The following is a 19,763-nucleotide window of genomic DNA, read 5'->3' as shown; positions in this document are numbered from 1 at the left end:
GACAGCTTAAATGCAAATATACCATCTACTGGGGATTATGGCATTTTGCTCCAGACATCAACAAGAAGCTTTGAAAACTAGCACTTTGAAAACAGCTGTTAGTCTGAGCATCCTCCAATATTAAAAGTCAACTTTTTTATTTGGTGCTGTTGGAGATTATAACCTGCACTGAACTCCATGGGAGGATAAACTGACAACTTCCATCAAACTTCAGTGATGGTGGGCAAAACTCCCAAGGCCCACTGCAAATCCCACTCTACATGTAGACAGTAAACCCTACAAGTAAAGTAAAAACTTTCCTGCTTTTTTAAAAACAGCTAAGCAACAGGACCTCACAGGTCTGCACTGTGATGTTTGAGTCTAACCCTGTGTTCGTATGAGCAACTGCATAGCAGAGGGAGATCCATCACATACACATGGGTGATCTACTGACCTGCACCACTGTCAGCTTTCATAGAATCACAGAATGGTTTGTGTTGGAAAAGACCTTAAAGCTCATCCAGTTCCAAACCCCTGCCACAGGCAGGGAGGGACACCTTCCACTAGATCAGGTTGGTCCAAGTCCCGTCCAGCCTGGCCTTGAACGCTGCCAGGGATGGGGCAGCCACAGCTTCTCTGGGCAACCTGTGCCAGTGCCTCACCCCCATCATTCTGTAATACCAAGTATTTCCATTGTCTTGTCAGTAAGAAGGTTTCATATTTTCTTTAAGGATTCTTTAAATCACAAACTTGTATTTTGTCTAATACTATAGGTCATTAGGTTCAACTCCATAACACAGTTTACCATATTCAAACCGCACTGGAGCTATCTGTCAGCTGACTCATGACAGTCTTCTTTGTGAGAATTAATATGGAACTCTGCTTGTACCCACAAAAATTGGAAACAGTCTGTCCACTTAGATTTCTGGTATTTTCTGATTTTAGAATGAGCAGAAGTGGCACTGGGCTTTGCCAAATGGCTAAGTGCAAAAGCAGTGCTTAAAAACAGGGACCAGGGATATGGCAGGAGAAAAAACCCAACACTTGGATGTTTCACATTCTGTGATGCAGAGTACATGGCAATAATTTTGCTGTTGTTATTTTAAATTCCCCTAACCCCCATGTCAGGCTCAGTAAGAGTTTTAAAACTACAGAGGAAAATGAAGATTCATGCGAATGTGCATGATCTGACATAGAATAACGCAGACAAAGGCGTGACTTCCTTGGACATCTAAACACAGCTCCTGTTGCAAGTAACAGGTAAACCCAAGAATGGAAAAAAAACCCGTGGTGTCCCCTTTTTAGGTTCTGGATGCCAATGGGAGCAAGGTTCTTTTCTGGTTTTGGTTTGGAGGCTGAGGGTTTTCTTTTTTTCAGGGTTTTTTGGGGTTTGGGTTTGGGTTTTTTTCGGTTTATTTTATTCCTCCCTGGTTTGGCAGACAGCTGTCTGGCCAATAATAGCAGATTATGCAGCAATGATGGTTCCAAACTTCTAATGGATAAAACAGTGTTTCTACATTTGGCTTGTAAATTTTCTCCAGGACTTGAACAAATACAGGCTTGACAAAGGTATGCTTGTTTCTGATCTGAATTGTTTCCAATTTCTAGTTCCAGATGTTACATTAACTCCAAAGGCGCAAACCTTAAGCTGGAAAAAGACATTTTACTTCTACCTCCAACAAATGCATTTGTAAAATGCAGAAAACCACTAAGAAATAGCGTGTGCTGGATTCAGCTGCTGGCAAATGTTATTCATTGGAACAAAAGTGAAGTCGAGTCAGATGTGGAAAACTCAAACATAGGTTCCACTATCCGATATGGTTTTCTTCTAACAGTTAAGAATCTTCCCAGATAAAACCATCGTGTTATGGGAACCCGCCACATGAGGCTGGGCAGTGTGAAGCTAAGCTTTTAGTGCCAATCTGTGGACAGGACTTCTGATTTTTGTGAAGACTCATTACTCTCTTCCAGTTAAATATTTAAGATTTCAGTTTTGTGAGAACTTATTAATAAGGAGAACAAAAAGAAGATGAGGCGAAAAGGGCTACTTAAGATAATGAAAACTGTAAAATTGTGCTAGTATTTATATCACCGATAATACTTAATTTACCTCCTCTAACAGAGGACTCTAAAGTCAATGCTTGTCCAGCAAGTTACCTGGAGCATTTGTCCTGCTGGAACTACAAGAAGAAAGATTTTCTGCTCTCTTATTATGACTACTCTATTAAAGTGTTTTTCAATATTGTGGAGACAAAGACATGGCGCTTTTCATAATTTAGCTTTTTCTCAAACATCTGTTAAAAAAATAGTAGATTTGCTGGAAAAGAGAGTATGTTCAGATTTCACTGACATTTCTTCCTTTTTTTCTTCCAGAAGTCAGCCAAGGGTCAGCAAAAAAAATAATCTTTCTTTATTTTGGATCATTGTATATTACAAACCAAGCTGAAGATTCAACTTGTCCAATATCTGAAAGAAGTGTTAATTAAAAAGGTGTCATGATGCCGTTGAACACAGCTGTTTTCATAAATTGATTTCACGCATCTTTGGTGATCAGTGTGTGATTCTTAAGGACATAATGGAACGGGATCCTATGCTCTTTGGTACACGCTTGCGCTCTGTTGTTAATGCAAATTACACAAGCTTTATCTTCAATGATGTTGCAGTTCACATACTCACAAATCACACGATTAGCTAAAATCATCTAAATATGTAAGTAATATTGCTCATTAATTGATGGTATTCTTGCTTTAGAGGGTAGACCACATTCTGTTATCATTTACCTGGCAGCTATCATCTGCAGCTGTGGCACATTTTTATCCCTGGGTCCAAAAATTTTTGGTAAGCTTTCCACCAGTGACTGTATTTAGTTCAACACTGCATCCTTAGTACCAAATTAAGATTTGGTAGTATGTCACTTTTAGGCAGAAGAGTTTGAGTGATGTTTTCCCCATGAAACTGTTTTCCTTTTACATTGGAGGTGCATGTGGCTCACTCATAATTCTGCTGTATCGCAAAGTAGTGAAGATCATAATCTGGCAAAAATTGTTCCTTCCTTTATCCAGCTCTATAAGTCTTCTTGTACCTATTTTGTAGGCTGGTAGTCTGTGTCTCCAAGAAGGAAAACATGTTCTGAAATTCAGCCCAGAATTTGCTTTCTCAGAAAAGGCTTTGAGTCTAAATAGTTATTTAAAACGGAAGAAAATCTGAGAAAGAATGGAAATTTGGGGCCTTAAAAGATGATTTACATAGGAGCTGGACCAATTTCGCAGCTGACTCATTACTGCTCTGTACAATCTCATGGCTATTAATTGGTCACTCTCTTCAGTGCCTGTTGAATTCTGGCATTTGCAGAATTGTGTGGTATATATGTGTATGACATCGTGATATGCAATCGAGGACAAAGGTCGCCAAAAGAAGACTAGAAACAATATTAAAGTGGTGATGCTCTGCACTGAGAGAAGGTTGTAAAACTGCAGAAGGCAGAGCAGCTGGAGGGGTTCCCCAAACTCACAGGGCAGTGCAGGGTGTAGTGCATACTCCCCTGACAAACATGGTATTCCAGGCCAAACCACAAACTCTACAGAAATCAAGCTCCAGCTATGCTGTGCTAGAGGGGATGTCGATTTAAATATGCCCTTTGTATTGGGCTGGATCAGATGTGTTTTGCTCTGCCAGAAGCTGAGTCTGGTTAAATTCCCAGTGCCCCTCTAGCCCTGTTCCAGCCCATCTTCAGATGCATGTTGCTCCCAAACTCCCAGTCTCCTACTACCTCACAGATGTTTTAGTGCCCTGAAATCTGCCTGGGTGACTGCAGACATAGTTCCTTTCCTTGAGGTGATCCTGTCAAAAGGATCACAGTTTAAAATGGCAAATAGATTTTAAAAACTACTAAAGCAACTTCTCTGCCCAGCTTAGCTGCACCCAAAGCATTGCCTGGTTGCAGACGCGCAGAGCACTGGCTCTGCGTTGCTGTGTCTTGTACACACAATGCTCAGTGGAAGAAACTTTTAGCAGTGGTTTTGTGCTTTCAAAAAATAATATGGTAAAGCAAACATGTTTCCTTTACACATATTTATTAATATTTTCATAATAGGAGAAATCCTCCTCTTAGGAATAAACAATATTTATGACATGACTTTGAATAAATTACCATTCCATGTTTAAAAGTCATTCTAAATAAAGATAATAAAACATACTCATGGCCACATACACAACAGATCTGACAACTGACATCATACACATCAGTAACAGCCATCTCACCTTCCTGATGAAAGCCAAAGTTCTTAGATCGAGCTTGGATAGCTTAAAAGCTAAACTTTCATTGAAAGAAATGTTGCCAAGCATGCTAAGCAAGCACAACTTACTCACGGTAATCTGTTCCACATGTCCTGCTGATACTTAAATAAGAAAATAACCCTGCAAAGTCCATTCCTCTTTATAAACAGTCAACATTCTTTCAGACTTTATAGTAAGAAAATGGTGCTAAATTTTCTTTTTGCAGTTTTAAGTGTGTGTGGATAATGCTTACACATCTCCCACTGCGCATGACTGTTCTATTCTTGTATACAAACTCTTCAGTTAAAAACTTATCAAAGTCTAGATTCTGGAGAAAATTGTGAGGTTTTTGTAGAATTCAATATTTGGTTTCTGCCTCACAATAATGTGTCAGAAAAGTTATAAGGAGAAAGTACTGCATGCAGCTGTAGTTCAGAGCACAGCTGACAAGTTATATTTTTATCCCTGCAACCTCTCCACGTGCCTGTTGATGCCCAAGCCTCCAGAAACTATGCAACAGCTTTTCATTAACACTGCTACATAGACTTTCAATTGCTATGAAGCTTTACTGAACCAATGATGAGCTCCTGTCAACACAGTGGTTTGCAACAGCAATAACAGTCACGCAGCAGGGAAGTCAGACCTGAAGTCATCTTAGTTTCCAACACAGACCAACATTTTATTTATAAAAAAGAAAATTAATTAAAAGAAATGAACTGCTGCTAGAGTCTAAAACTGAGCATAGGAAAGAATGTGTAAAGCAGCTTCCTCCTAGTTAATGTCCAGGGAGCTGAACAGCTGGAGAATTTAGCCATAATAAAAGAAGAATGTCAGAATTTACAAGAAAAAGAACAAATTCCTACCCCATACCAATACACTGATTTGACTGTACCTGTCCTGAAGTGTGGGCTCCTAAGCAAATTATTACTTTTCCTGTTGCCCATTCAAACAAGTCCTTCCATCTACCTCTGGCTCATTGCTAAGTAAGAGCCAAAAACACATCTGGAAGACCCTCTTGCCACAAGACCTGAAATGTTTTTATAGGCTCTTAGAAATATGTTAAAGAACACCTAAAAGGCACCCTTGTCCATCAGAAACTAGTATTTGTGGACCAGAAGATTCTAAGAGGCTGTCAGCAAACATATAAACAGGTGTCATGTCATAGACAATCATGATAACGAATCAGATTACATGACCAGCAGATGATCAGATTCAGTAGCAAAAGCCTGTTACATAGTCCTAATCCCTCCAGTACAAAATGAGTTCCAAGGCTAAAACTGAGAAAAGACTATAATGTAGTATTCCAGGAAAGATCTTTGTGGAAATTCCAAAATACAAGCACCCCTTGGGATGTAACTGTGGAATAGCTGTTAGGTTTTGTATTCATATTCTATCTTAAACAAAGCAAGTTTTGTTACGCTAAAAATGCCTTATAATCTGCACAAGGAAGGTGATACTAGCAGGTTCCAAGAACATTCCTCAAAGTTGGGCACTGAAGTACATACCCTTTAAAAAAAAAAACCCTTCTGTCCTGCAACACTGATTCCACAGGATCCTAGGAATCAGAAAAGCACAAAAAAAGCACACCAGAATCTTTATCTGCATCTACCAAGTGCCACCTGGGTGGGCACAGTGGCTTTTACATGCGCATTTTTGCATTTTCCCAGTGTCAAGGAGGAAGATAGCTTGGAGGACTGAGTCATTTGTATCAAGAACTTACAGTACTCCACATCCTCCCTCATTGCACACAGACTTCCTCAAGGGAACAAAAAACCCCAAAACAACAAAAACACAACCAGCAACTCAAAATAACCAGGCGAGAGGCCAGTGCTTACAAAGATCCCATAGCCATTGTTCAGAGAAAATAAGTCACTTGCATCATTCCCCACATGCAATAAGCTTTGGGCTGGCTGAATTCTGCCTCTGAGGACCAGCGCCAGATGTGCTCTATCTCCAGATGCCAGGAGTTCCATACCCTGGGGATCAGCAACCAGACTTATTTTCCATGAGCTGTAATTACTGTAGCAGGATGGAGGAGGGCTGGATGTGTCAAGGTGGTAATCCCCAAGGTAAATGAAATCCTAGATCATTTAAATCTTTTGCAGATAACAATGAAGACCTTAATTTGGACCAGGCAAGTTGAGAGATAATATGGAACAAAGGTCGCAAGTGCAAAGTACTTCTGGCTGCTCATCTTCTCTCCATTGTGCAGTAGGCTGAATGCCAAACAGCAATCCTGAAACACAGTCTAAGCTGCAGCTTCTTCAGTTTTACCAATTCCATCACACACAGACAATGTTAGCAGAGACACATGCCAAGGGGACAGCATGCAGCCTCTTCAAACTGCCAGAATTAGGAGGGTGGTCTGGGGTGTTTTGTTTTGGGGGTTTTGGTTGGGTATTGTTTTGTTGTTGTTGTTGGTTGGGTTTTATTTGTGGGCTTTTCTTTCCTTCCATTCAATGATGCTGCCCCATCATCCTACTTAGAGAAGTAACCCAACAAGTTTCCAAGAGCTCTCTTGACCACTGTTTTTAATTACCCACCTACAAACATTCCAGCCTTTAGCAATCTTGGTTCTTGGGAGAAGCAGGGAGGACAAGACACAACACAAAGCAAGCAGGTAAAAGGAGAAACAATACACAAGATCCCTGTCTAGAAGAGCTTTCAAGCTGAGAAGAAAAATTACCAACACAGGAAAAGAATACAACATGCAGGAACTGTAAAATAAAAACTGCAAAAGGTACGGGAAGTTGTAATGCAAGATCTGAAGACTATGGGGCACAACTTTCATGAATAAAATATACATCACCCTACCTTTTTGGGCATCCCTTTCCTACCATTCTGTTAGTCTGCAGCTTCATTTCTCTCCAATGAAACACCAGTCATTAATAAAGTAATACGATGGAGTCAAACGAAGTAGCTTTATTACTAGAAGGTTATTTAAACAGCATTATGCATAGGAATAGATTACTCTGAGGTGCTATTTGTGTAAAACACTCTAAAATGCATTCAGAGAATCCTTCTATATACCAGTGTTGCCTTTTCTCAGATGAAAAGCTGGAGTTCACAGACTTAAGGACATGCTACTGTAACAACACCAAAAACAAATCCAGGTATACTGAATCCCAGTCCCATACCCAGCAGTTGTGAAACTTTCGTCCTTAAAATTATGTATTAAGATTCAACATCAGCAGTTAAATTCTCCATAAACAAGGTGAGGTTTTTTGGAAATAGAAAGTTATTTAGTAACACATCCACTAGAATGAAAGGGAAGGGGGGGAAAAAAAAAAGGAAAAAAACCAACCCCAAATAACAGAGCAGGAGAAACTGGTTAACCAAGTATTTAAGTACATAAGAACATATATACATATTATGTACACATATACATATGTGGAATACCTCTCTCTCTCTCACACACACCCCCCAATATCTCACACACTTCCACATGTACATACTTCATCATAAATTAGCCATGACCTTATAAGATAATACTTTCCTAGGTCAACACTTCTGCCAACTACAAGAAAACCAGTCCCTGCTCTGGGAAGCTGAGCGGTCTGGAGCACATTTAAACTGAGTAACTAGCAATCACAAAGTAAAATCCGGGCATTTTCCAGTTCTCTGGCTCATGCTAAACAATTTCACTTTACACAAATGTCTTGAAGGCTCTTTAAAACACTAAGATTTGCGAACAACAGAATGACCTTGGCCTTAACAGGTAGTTACATGGGGATTTTGTCACAACCAGCCAGGATTACCCCAACCATTACCACCCCCCAATCCTGAAAAACATGTTGCTTTCAGTTGCTTTGGAAGAGGAAGGGAAGCTCAAAAGTAGCCAGGATGACTCCTTGGCCAACTCTGCCCTTTAAATTAGAATTTTCATAGCTGAGCATTTAATTTTTCAGTTGCAGTCAGATGTGGAATGACCATAGCCATGAAAACATTTCAAAGAGAAATTAATCACAACCTGTATCACATTTTTGGCCACAAACTGACTGTGAACGGACAGCAACTCCTCTGAAAATATTAGACCGTGTTTGTCGAAAAGTTTATTAGGCAAATAAGACCTAGCAGCAGACTGTTAATATACCTACTGTCAAGCATGCCATTTGAAGTTCAAACGGTATGGATTAGTTCTGCACACAAGCTACAGAGCTCACTTCAGTTACCTGCCTGCAACTCTTGTAGAACACCTACAGTTTATCTGTTGAAGGGACAACACAGCAGGAGGTTCCAGGAATGCCTCGATGACTACTTCCTTTTGGAGAGGTGACAAGAGGACTCAAATGAGGAGAGGGACTATTTTGGACCTTCTTTGCAACAAGGAGGGGCTGGTGGGGAATGCGAAGCTCAAGAGCTGCCTTGGCTGCAGTGACCATGAAACGTTGTAGTTCATGATCCTTAGGGTGGTGGTGGGGGGAGGGGTGCACAGTAAGCTCACTGCCCTGGATTTCAGGATAGCTGATTTTGGCCTCTTGAAGGATCTGATTGGTAAGATACAATAACATAAAGTCCTGGAGGGAACAGCGGCCCAAGAAAGCTTGTTAATACTCAAGGATCACCTCCTCCAATGTCAGAACTGATGCATCCTGACAGAGGAAGTCAGGCAAGACCTCTATTTGAAATAACTGGTTACGCGAATTAAAACTTCCAAAGCCCTATTAAATGATATACACAATAAACATAGTGACTGATACGCTGGTTATGATTCAGTGGTCAAAGTTGACACTTGGTATATAACAAAGGATTAGGTTTTTGGGTTTTAAATTCTGCTGCTTTGAGATATTCAAGAAACAATGTTCTGGCTTTTGTACTAAGCTACAAGTGCTAAGACAGAACATTAAGTATGTTATACAGATATCCCCTATAGTTAAATATCAGAGAATAAATCTCATAACCTTTCATTTCTTCTCCTTCTTGATTTATTCACTGTATCAGCAGGGACAGCTTGTTATCCAAGAGCCAAACTTGCTTTTTCTCTTCCTCCATAATGTAATGGAAAACGCATACAAATATACTTCTACTTTGGAAAGTATTTTCGTGGCATCACCAAGATGCTGGTTTAAGTGATTAAAGTAAAACAGTATCTGAAAACAGACACACAGCAGCAACATTTCCTGGGTTACTCCAAATGCCATAGCTTTGTGATTGTCGTTTTCACACAGTACTTCTTTGCCCCAAACCCCTTCTTTTTCTTTTTGCACGATAACTTGTAGAAGCTGTCCTTCATCAACCATTTTGAAATGTTCCCTGAACGACAATAATAAAGGCATACAGCCTTTCACATTGCCTCAAATATCAAGTACGAACCACTTCTAAAACTTAAAGCTTAGGAATTCAACTTAAAAGAATTAATGAAGTTCAAGACAGAGATTTCAACCCTCAACAGCCTCTTCATGGTTAGACAGGAATATGCCACAACTCACAAAGTATCACAGAAATGACAGACTGATGGAAAAGGACATGACAAAGTAACCAAGCAACCCACAGGGTGCAAGACAGACCAAAATCTCCTAACAATGAAATAGCTGGCAGACAACTCACTCAGTGTCACCAAAAAGTACCCCTCAGTTTTATCTGAAGAGCCAGACACAGACTAAGTTATTTAGGAAGTCAGAGAAACAAGAAAAAAATAAAAACTGCACTCTATAAAGAAACAAAGCTTCAGGTGGCATAAGGCAGCTACTCCAGAAAAGTCCCAGAGATGTGTCATGGTGGGAAACCTTAAAAACACTTTTCTACATCATGCACAACCCAGCTCTTTAGTTCAGGCTCTTTAGTTCAGGAACACGTACTTCTGGTCACCACTGTCACTGAGTCCACTGAAAAAAGAATTTCATCTCTTACAGCAAGGCCAAACCTAGATCTTGATTTAAGAATTACCTAGAGAAAAGAGAACGGCAGAAGTGTGGCATACTGACGTGCAGCTGTAGGTCAGGACATCCTACACACTAGACAATTGGAAGCAATATAAGTCTCACAAAAACATATTGGTTTGGTTAATCCACAAGATAAATTCTCATTTCCGCATTCTGTGCTGTTGTTTTTTTAATTCACACTGAGGCAGGCTTAGGGGTATGTCTCCCTCTCAATTTATAAAGGTACAAAAGGAAGCAATTTCACCTTCTTCACCGGCATGCTCTCTAATGTGAAGGTTTGCACTAAAAATAATAATAAAATATATTGCCAAAAAAACCTAAACCAAACATTCTCTTTGTCCCCTCCTTCTGAAGTCCAGCTAGGATTATTTTTAATTTGGAAGAACAGAAAAGAATGTGTTTATGCAAAATGAATGAAAAAAAAAAAAAAAGTACAAGAACTGGACAAAGCATCCATGAATGTAGAATTCAAGTTAAACTGAAACTTCCACAGAAGGTGTGCTAAAGTTTTTGACAAGGATTTAAGTGAATTCTTGTTGTTAGGCATAATCTGGATCTAATTCAAAATGTGGAGTATATGGCTTAAGCTTTAAGTACATACACTATTCTATAAAAGTTCTCAAATGACATATCAATAACCCATAGATTATAACAACACTGTAAGCTTTCATTACGTTTTCTCCTATCCTCCATTCTTTTCCCTTTTGATTTAATTAAAACCAGCACTGAACATCAGAAAAGAACATCCACAGTATCACATTTTAGTAATTCTACTTGATCTCCAAACCCAAAAGCCAATAAATTCACTGAGCAGGTGCACTCCAACCACAGCTCCTCCTCATCCAGCAGCAGGTTTAGGAACATGAAACAGGCAACACTTGCTCCCACTCTGGCTTTTTTTTTTTGGCTCTTAAAACACCACAGAAACAAAAGGTCAAGCTTCTGTCTTCACTTGCTGCCACCTCCTACATCCATTCTAATGCTTCTTGAGGATCAGCAGTACCCCAGAGCTAATTTATCACTTTTACTATCATGTGCAACAAGCTACAAGTATTAACGAATGTTTAATGAATCACATTTAATGCAACAACACAGTGAAGGGAAAGTCAATATATACTCCAGGCAACCTAAAGAAAGGGCAACAGAGAACCTCTGGAATCATCATTGTCAAATCCCAAGCCAAACGAAGAAACGTCAAGGTAAGTAATTCAATCATTCATCTCCCTCTCAGACAAAAGTCCAGCCAACAAGGGTACTGCAAAAAGGTCAGAATCATCAAACTAAGAGCACTGCACTTTGAAAGGACCTCATGTTCCCTCTAACAAGAATCCATGAGAAAAAAACTGAAAATCCAGCCACATCAAAAGACAGCAATATAATTTCAATCTTTCCACCTTTCATAGTAGATGGAAGAGGTATAACCTAGCACACTTGCCACTTCCTCTCCAGTTGCATCCTTTTCCATCATAGTTCAAGAAAAGCATACCCCATAGTTTTATTGTACAATTACCCGGTTTACCTCTTTAGTCTCAACAGGAAGACCAGAATTTAAAAACCTTAATTCTGCCTCCACAAAGACAACATTTATTACTGTTCAAAGGAAGCTACCTTTAACTGGGGAAGCTCAATTTCCTTATGTATATAAGATAAATAATAGATGCTGTGTTAGCAGAATATTCACGATTAGCCAATACTCATACAGCACTCCAGAAAACCGAAGTGACAAACAGTATTCAACAGCTATTATAAGTGGGGACGTTTTTAAATACATATGCCAACATTTGAGTTTCTCACACCATTGACAATCATACTAGGAACTTACTAATACATCTGCTGTCAGTGCTATTTACTGCAGCAGCAATAAACCTTCATACTGTGAAATGAAGACAATTCTGTAGCTTATTCACAGTTGAGAAATTCCTTTTCCCAGCAGACTGTCCCCATTAAGCTAATCTAACAAACCACACTCATATAAAGTATTTATTGGTCTAAAAGCAGTTGCAGTCGCTTTAACCTTTTTATCATCCAGAGCAAAGAAACCAAATCAAGTATGTTTCAATTTACCAACATCCTTGCAAAAGTCCCCCATGGATTTAACATTAATACAAAATGACACCTTACATCTCCCTATGCTGGCAGGCAAAGTGTAAGTCAAATGAGAGTAAAGGAAACAGCAAAACTGAAAGTCCCATTTATTACAGGGACCCTCAACACCCATTCTTTACACTCTTTGGAGCTCAGCAGAATTTTGCGGCTTAACAGATACTTTCAATCTTTACTAAACAGAAACCACAAAGATGAGATGCTGGTGATCTCCACATTCTGATTTTTCTGAGAGAGAAAGAGTGGAAAGAACTGTTGGCCCATAAACTCCTAATAAACCACTGCACCAAACAATACTTTGTGGGACATACTTCCCAGTTTCTCCCCTCCTCTCACCACAACTGTTTCATCACCCAAAACCTCAAGACATACACAAAATATCCTTTGACTCTGTCATGAGACTTTCCATAGCCCAATGTAATCGCAGTAAGACTCTCCAGGGGTAATTCCTGCAGTCAGAGGTCCCAGCTGTGGGGTATCAGGAGATGGCACATCTTTGACTTCTTCAGAAAGTTTCAAGCATCCAAACAGCACATGGCTTTGGCCAGCCAGTGTCCCCAGCCAATAACCTAATTATTTGCTTCTGCCCTAAGTGAACCTGCAGTGTTGTTGGACACATCCTGATGGAAAGCAATATAGCAAAAAAGGAAAATAATCCACATGCCTCTACAACTACTTCCTTCAAGTGGTTTCGGTGCTGTGTTTTTTCCAGCCATATCAACTCCCATGAGAAATTCCAAACTTACAAAAAGCCAAATGTTTTGAATGTTTAATAGCTCTTGAGTTAAAGACATAATGAAAAAAAATTAGAGGTTTTCTTACAATGACAAGAAATAAAGTTACCTACAATAACTTCTTTCTAACAAAGAATTTAAGCATAGTAATTGTGCTCAACCTCAAGATGGCAGATTGTTTTCATAAAATACAACACGTTCACAAAAAATACTGATCTAACACGTAGTAAACCTTGTCATTAAAGCTATTTCTGAGCATCACAAACAGTGAAATCTCCTTATTTGTGCTTTAATAAAAAGAGAGAACTACTTCTAACTCTGTATTGCTGGCTAAACTTTAACTAGAAGCAAGGTTACATTAGACACTCTTTGTAAGTCACGTGTGTCTATATTCAGAGAGATTTTGTAACCTTTATTTGTTGTTATGCTGCCAGGCCTTACCATAACAATAAAGGGTAACAAGTTCCTAGAAACAACCTCTGTGTTTGCTAAAAAGTTAACGTGGCTTGCATTAGTTAAGAAATCTGCCGAACTGAGAAAATTCATAGCTGGAACAAAACCACATTATAAACCAGTAAAATAAAAAAACCCAAAACATTCTTAAGATAAAAGTTAAGGCAGCTGTCATTTAACAAAACAAACAAAAAAACAAATAATACAAGAGGCAATGGTGGAATTTACACCAGGCTATTGATGAAATGCATTCACGCTCTTCTGAAGTATAGACGTTGTGTGTCACGCTCATTTATATATTACAGACACATCTACAGCATGAGTAATCTTAAAGAATCTGTGGATGCTTTAAAATTAATTTAAAATGAAACTGATTTAATTTAAAATGAAATAGTAACAAATGAATTCACACACCATACCTAAGACTGTTAAAGCCATCATACTTTGTCTGGAGATTGAAGATTCCGTGCTTCTGAAGGATCAACTTAAACTTCAGAGTCAGACTGGAGTTGCAGTATTTCCTCACCATTTCAAGAGGATTTATGATTATAATTTGTGACAGACCCTCATATTATGCTAGTAGCAGTTACTAGGAAAGTAGCCCCCTAAATCAATGACAGACTGACTGAAATGGCACTGAAATGCCATTAAGGACTCCTACATATCACATTTCCCCACCATAAAATTAAAATGCATTTTTTATTTCACCTCCATCTCTAGTTTCAAACTTTTGTAACCACCCTGTCACATTTCTCTGCTCACCTTTGTCTGGAGTTTCTTAATATCAGGCAAAAGAATCATAGAACAGTTAGGGTTGGAAAGGACCTTAAGATCATCTAGTTCCAACCCCCCTGTCATGGGCAGGGACACTTCACACAGAAATAGTCTTTCCATTGAAGAAATCTAAGATACAATCCCACAGTTTTGGGAAATGTTTTAGTGCACAGCAAGCAACAGCTAACCACGCTTTTGAGGGTTTAAGTAAAAATAATTCTTGCTTGAGATAATTCTCCTTGAGAAGAATTATCTTAATTACTTTCACGTTTTAAGAGCCCCACACAAAACACCTACTGTGCAAGATTAAACATTTAGAACTTTCAGATGAAAACATGCTGCTGTCATAACTATCTTGCTCCTTAATATCTTGCACAGGTAAGAAATTCCTCCCTTCAAGGAAGTACTGAATGTAATGATAATTTTGTCTTATCTCAGTGAAAAGAGTCAAGTATGACCCATATCTGAAAGAGGTCCGTCATTATTTCAAGCCACATAAATAACACCACTCCTGACACCACCATGTATACAGCAAGGACACAGCTCTGCAGCAAATTATTTCATAGCCAAAATATTCAGGATCCATTGCAACATGCCAAACTGTGCAGACACTTTAAAACTGCAGACATTCCAGGATATCCCACTCATGCAGAGATGTATTTAAATATTTGTAAGATAAGCACACAAAAATAAGAGTTGAAAGTCCCTTGAAGTCAGGCATCTGTGTAAGGAGAGTGGAGGTTCTCAGAAACTGAACTATAACCATGGAAAGCCTCTCATATAAGTACATCCATACTCCTTCTGAAAGGACACGAGCTGTCCTTTAAAGTACCATCCAGACCAACCTAACAAAAGAGTCCCATACCTTCCTACTAAATAGGCAGAACAAAAGCAATGTCACTAAGATTTATAACCATGACTCTTTAGCTAATTAGTAAAAAAAAAAAAAAAAGGTACATTTGTAGAAGAGCTTTTCCATGCACATTAAGGAAGGTGACTCTTGATACAGAACACGGACTATGTTAAAAGAATCACCGTCTCTAAAACAGGGCAAATGAAAACCAAGCTCCAAGTTACAACTTATTTCTGAACTTTTATTTTCCTCAGAGTTCCAAATCCAAAGTTATCCCTTTTTTAATATTCCCATTAGGGTCTGTTAAGTAAGTGTAAATGGTTAAATCTGTTAAGTGATGTAAAGAAAATCCTCAAGAACACTATCAGACTGTTCTGTCTTCATCTAAGACTCCTGTATGTTGATTCCCCCACCCCCAAAGCTACACAGCTTCATTCAGTCAAGTAGGAACATGAACATCTTTACACAAACGTAAGCATTCAGAAGGGGACAAAGCTAAGCTTCAGGTTTTCTGAAACATCTAAAAAAAAACAACTAAGGCAACATGCACAGAGAAGGTGCATCGAGAGCTGTGAAGGGCATCTTTTCACATAACCCTAACAGAAGAAGCAACACATAACACACACCTGCACAGAGCTCCAACTAAAAATACAGAACGATGATGCCAGCAGAAAATGCTGTTCTCTGGCTCTGACACTTCTAATAATTACAGACAGTTTGAAAAGGTGGGTGGCCTAATAAAGGAGGCCCCGAGGTGATGTTCTGACAGCCTTGGCCACACTGCCGAGTTTTCTAAACTACATAGGAAATCACAAGTAGGCTTCAGCTTGCTGAACCTCGGGGGTGATGTATTCGGGCAGACCAGACACAGCAGCAAAACAACCCCAGAAGTCTCACACATGCAGCCCTAACTCCCCATCTGCGGTGATACCAAGCGGAGACCGAAGCAGGGATGAGCAGAAAGGATGGGGAACGGACCTCAGCGTCTCCCCACGGGTGCTACGGGCAGAGCACTGCCTCTATTCGTGCTTTTAAAAGATTAACGCGTTCGCCTAAAAACGGAAAGCAAAGGGCAAACTCCGCGCCTGGGACGGGCGGCGGGTGACTGCGGGCCCCGGCGCTCCGCCGGCACGGGGCAGACGGGACACAGCTCCGGCAGCCATCGAAGCACTGGGCCCGGGCCCGGACCCCGCACCCTGGCCCGGGCCAGACACCGCCCGCCGCCGCTTCCAGCTGGGCCGGCCGGTTCCTCCTGCCGCAGTCCTCCCGGTCCCACAGCCTTAAAACGGAGCTGGGGGGGCCCGGCGGGGACCCACACGCACACATTCTCTTTCCACTCTCTTTTCCCCCCACCCCCTCCCCAGCCCTGCCAAGAGTTTGATGAGCGACACCCGATACCCTAGCCAAATCCGTGCTCGGAACCGCGGAAGGACGGGAACGGAACGAGAACGAAACGGGGAGGAGGGCGACTTTTGTCTCTCTTGTGGCAACTGTACCCATTTACCTGAGCCACCAGCGGGGGGAAACCGGGTTCACCCCGCAGGAGGGACGGGAAGCAGAGGCCTCCTCCTCCTGCGTCCCCCTCTGCACGAACATGGGTGAGGAGGAATAGTTTGGGGGGAAGACTCACCCAGCCTCCCGCCCTCCTCCTCCCGTCCCGTCCCGTCCATGTGCGCGTCCTTCCCCCGCCGCCGGAGCCCTGCCCGGGCCGCCCTCCCTCCCCCCCACGCCGGCGAAGCGCGAAGGAAAGTTTGCTCAAGTCCGACAACAAAAGGGACACCGGCTCCCGCCTCCCGCCGCCCCGAGCCCCCGAGAGCTTACCCCCGGCCGAGCCCGGCCCGCACCGCAGCACCGAGGCGGCCAGGAGCCGCAGCAGCAGCAGCGGGAGCGGCGGGGCCGCAGCCTCCATGTTGTGCCGCCGCCGCCGCAGCTGCCGGAGCCCACGGAGCGTCTCAGGCAGGCTCCATTCTCGGGGCGCTGCGCTCGGCGAGGAGGAGGAGGAAGGGAGAGGGCGGGGAATGGGGAAGGCGCTGGAGACGACCCTCCTCCTCCTTCTCCTCCTCCATCATCCATTTCGGAGCCGCCCCTGGGAAAGCGACCTTGGCCATGGCTGCTTAAGCTTCTAGAAGGAGACTTCGTGAGCACTGAACCGATAATTTGGTGAACTGGAAGATATTTCCACTGCTGTCAGGTGACTTGTCTTAATAAAGATAAATACATGTGTTTATCTGATCTGTTAGAGGGAGTTTAGGGGAGGTCATGAAGATGTGTTGAAGGCTGGAGCCACTCTTCTATAGAGACAGGCTGAGAGAGTGGGCTTGTTCAGCCTGGAAAAGGCCCTGAGGAGACCTTAGAGCACCTTCCAGTGCCTAAAAGGACCGACAAGAAATCTGGAGAGCGGCTTTTGACAAGGGCCTGTAGTGACAGGACAAGGGGGAATGGCTTTAACCTGACAGAGGGGAGATTGAGATGAGATATTAGGCAGAAGATCTTCTTTGTGAGGGTGGTGAGGCACTAGGAAAAGGGTAGAAACCCTGCCTCTCAACATGAGGCCTTTGCAGTGCTGGGGATGGGTGGCAGAGAGCTGACCAGCACCTAGCTCATCCTGAAGCATGTCAGGTACTGCCCCCACCTTCCTAGCAGGGATAAAATGAAACAGCAGAAGTCAGGAATTTCCATCTGAGTCTCCTTTTCCCCTTGTGTTGACACCAATTCTACAATAGGAAAAGAAGTTGCTCAATGGCCTTGTATAGATATGGAAACAATAAGGGTGTGACTGGCATCCCCTTACACTGTTTTTGCAAGGCTGAGAGTTGGAAATCACAAGCAACTACTTAACAGATGGATGATATGCTTTATAGTTTTGTTTCATTTAAGAGACAAGGAGTTCCAGGTTTCCCAGTTGCCATGTACTAATTTATCTACCTTGCTGTAGGTGCTACAGCAGGAGCTGAGATTTCTTTCTGGTGCCCCATGGATCCCTGTCCACCTTAAACTCCAGGATCGAATACTCATGAATTAGGTTCTGTTGCTTACTCCATTGCAGATTCCCCCCCCCCCCTTGGCTTCCTTTCCTCAGAAGGGGAAAAGGTGCAGGGGTTTGTTTTGGTTCTAAAGGCAGTGGTATTCAATTTAGCTAAGAAAGCAGTTTAAAATTTCAAGGAGTTACAAAAGGCTTATAGTCCTGACCTTGAAGTTGACCTGCAAAGGAAAATAAAGTTTTCTTCTCTATCTTGCTGCTGCTTTAATGTATAAAGAACATGTATTTTAAAGAGGCCTTTTTTTAGGTGGCACTTAAACCCCAGAAAAAACCCTCAGCTTTCTTGAAGACAGGAAAACCTGAAGTTGACCTTTCTTGATGAAAGTCTGTAATAAACTGGATCCCAACTCTGGGCAAATATAAATCATTAATGGCAAAACTTTGCATGAACATGAACTGAATAACAGTTTTGTTTTCAATCTGTTTAAAAAAAAAACCAAACTGCCTGACACCAGACAAATAACTGGAAGAAAGATTTCTTTGTTGAGGACAGTGAATGGACTTTACTTTCAATGGGTCTAACCTTCTGAATCGTGGAACTTAGCCAGCTGCTCCCAGCACTTGGTGTCTTGGAGCCGAAGGTCCTGTACTAGAGTGCAGTGTGGCTGCTGCTGTTCCTGCTGTATCCGAGTATTGCTTCTTTACCTCCCTACCTGACCCTGTCAACCTGCACAGGCAATTTAGGACTGGCAGCATTTTATAGAGAAATAGCAGCATCTGAGCAGCCATGAGAAAGAAGCAGTATTTTATACAAGAGGCTAAAACAGATAAACAGATAAAGACAATGCTGACTGACAAAGGACTTTGGACTGAGAGATGTCGAAACAGAAATATACCCACTATAAAAAGAGATATTAAACCAGGTAGATCCACTTGTGGCTGATCCAAGCCACACACAAACCTTGCTGTGATGGGTGACTACTCACAGTTCTGGGAAGACCTTATAGCAGCCTTCAAGTATCTAAAGGCCTTCCCTTCCTTTCCTTTCCCCTTCCTACCCCTCCCCTCCCTTCATTCCGTTATGTTCCATGCTATTTACTTTAAGGTTGAAAACTTTCCTGCATAAACAGGATTTACAAGTGCCACATCTGGAATTGCAGTCCCAGCATTTCCAGCACAGTGGTTTCCAGTGATAAGATCACAGCAAGACTGGTAATGGCAACCACACACAGGACTGGGAGCTCACAAAAAAAAAAAAAAAATAATGTGGTAATGGGACTACAGAAGGAAAAAGGCAGAGAATGGCAATCCTTTAGCATTTGCCAGTGCTTGAGATTTCCTGCAATACCCAGAGCCCATCTGCCAAGAACTTCTGCTCCAACAGGGACAAACAAGACACACATGCCAGTAACTCATACAGGGAAATCTGGAGACATTGCAAGCCAAAGGATTAGAGTGTTATGGGACAGAGACTTCCTGGCAGAAAGGAGTTTAAGGAGAGAGATGGCTCACAAAGGTTTGTAAGAGAGAAACTAATATTAAAAAAAAAAAGCATGAAAAATGTCCCCCTGCTATCATTTGAATCAACATTTAAGGTGATTCTGTGTGGATGAGACAGCAAGGGTAAAGAGCCTGTTCCCAAAGCCTCCTGTTGGCTAGCAACCTCAGGAACAGAGGGGCTGACACTGCTTGAGAAACATGTCCCCAAATAAAGTTCTGAAAACATAAAA

The 19,763-nt window shown here is 41.5% G+C and overlaps 1 protein-coding gene across 2 annotated transcripts in view; it reads right to left on the bottom strand.

Annotated features, from left to right (window-relative positions):
• The window catches only part of LRP5 (LDL receptor related protein 5), a 126,619-nt gene extending 109,549 nt beyond the window's left edge, over window positions 1–17,070 (bottom strand). For both annotated transcript variants that reach the window (XM_061346848.1, XM_061346858.1), the window contains exon 1: window positions 16,875–17,070. In XM_061346848.1, the coding sequence (XP_061202832.1) occupies window positions 16,875–16,962 (88 nt within the window). In that variant the 5' untranslated portion in view covers window positions 16,963–17,070. The remainder of the gene's footprint in view (window positions 1–16,874) is intronic.
• Window positions 17,071–19,763: the final 2,693 nt, after the last annotated feature.

The sequence above is a fragment of the Neopsephotus bourkii genome, unplaced genomic scaffold (assembly GCF_033783945.1).
Source record: "Neopsephotus bourkii isolate Nb327-2 ecotype Australia unplaced genomic scaffold, CSIRO-AGI_Nbou_v1 NB_42, whole genome shotgun sequence".
NCBI lineage: Eukaryota > Metazoa > Chordata > Aves > Psittaciformes > Psittacidae > Neopsephotus > Neopsephotus bourkii.
The sequence above is the reverse complement of the archived record's forward strand: the minus strand, read 5'-3'. Positions and strand labels throughout refer to the sequence as shown.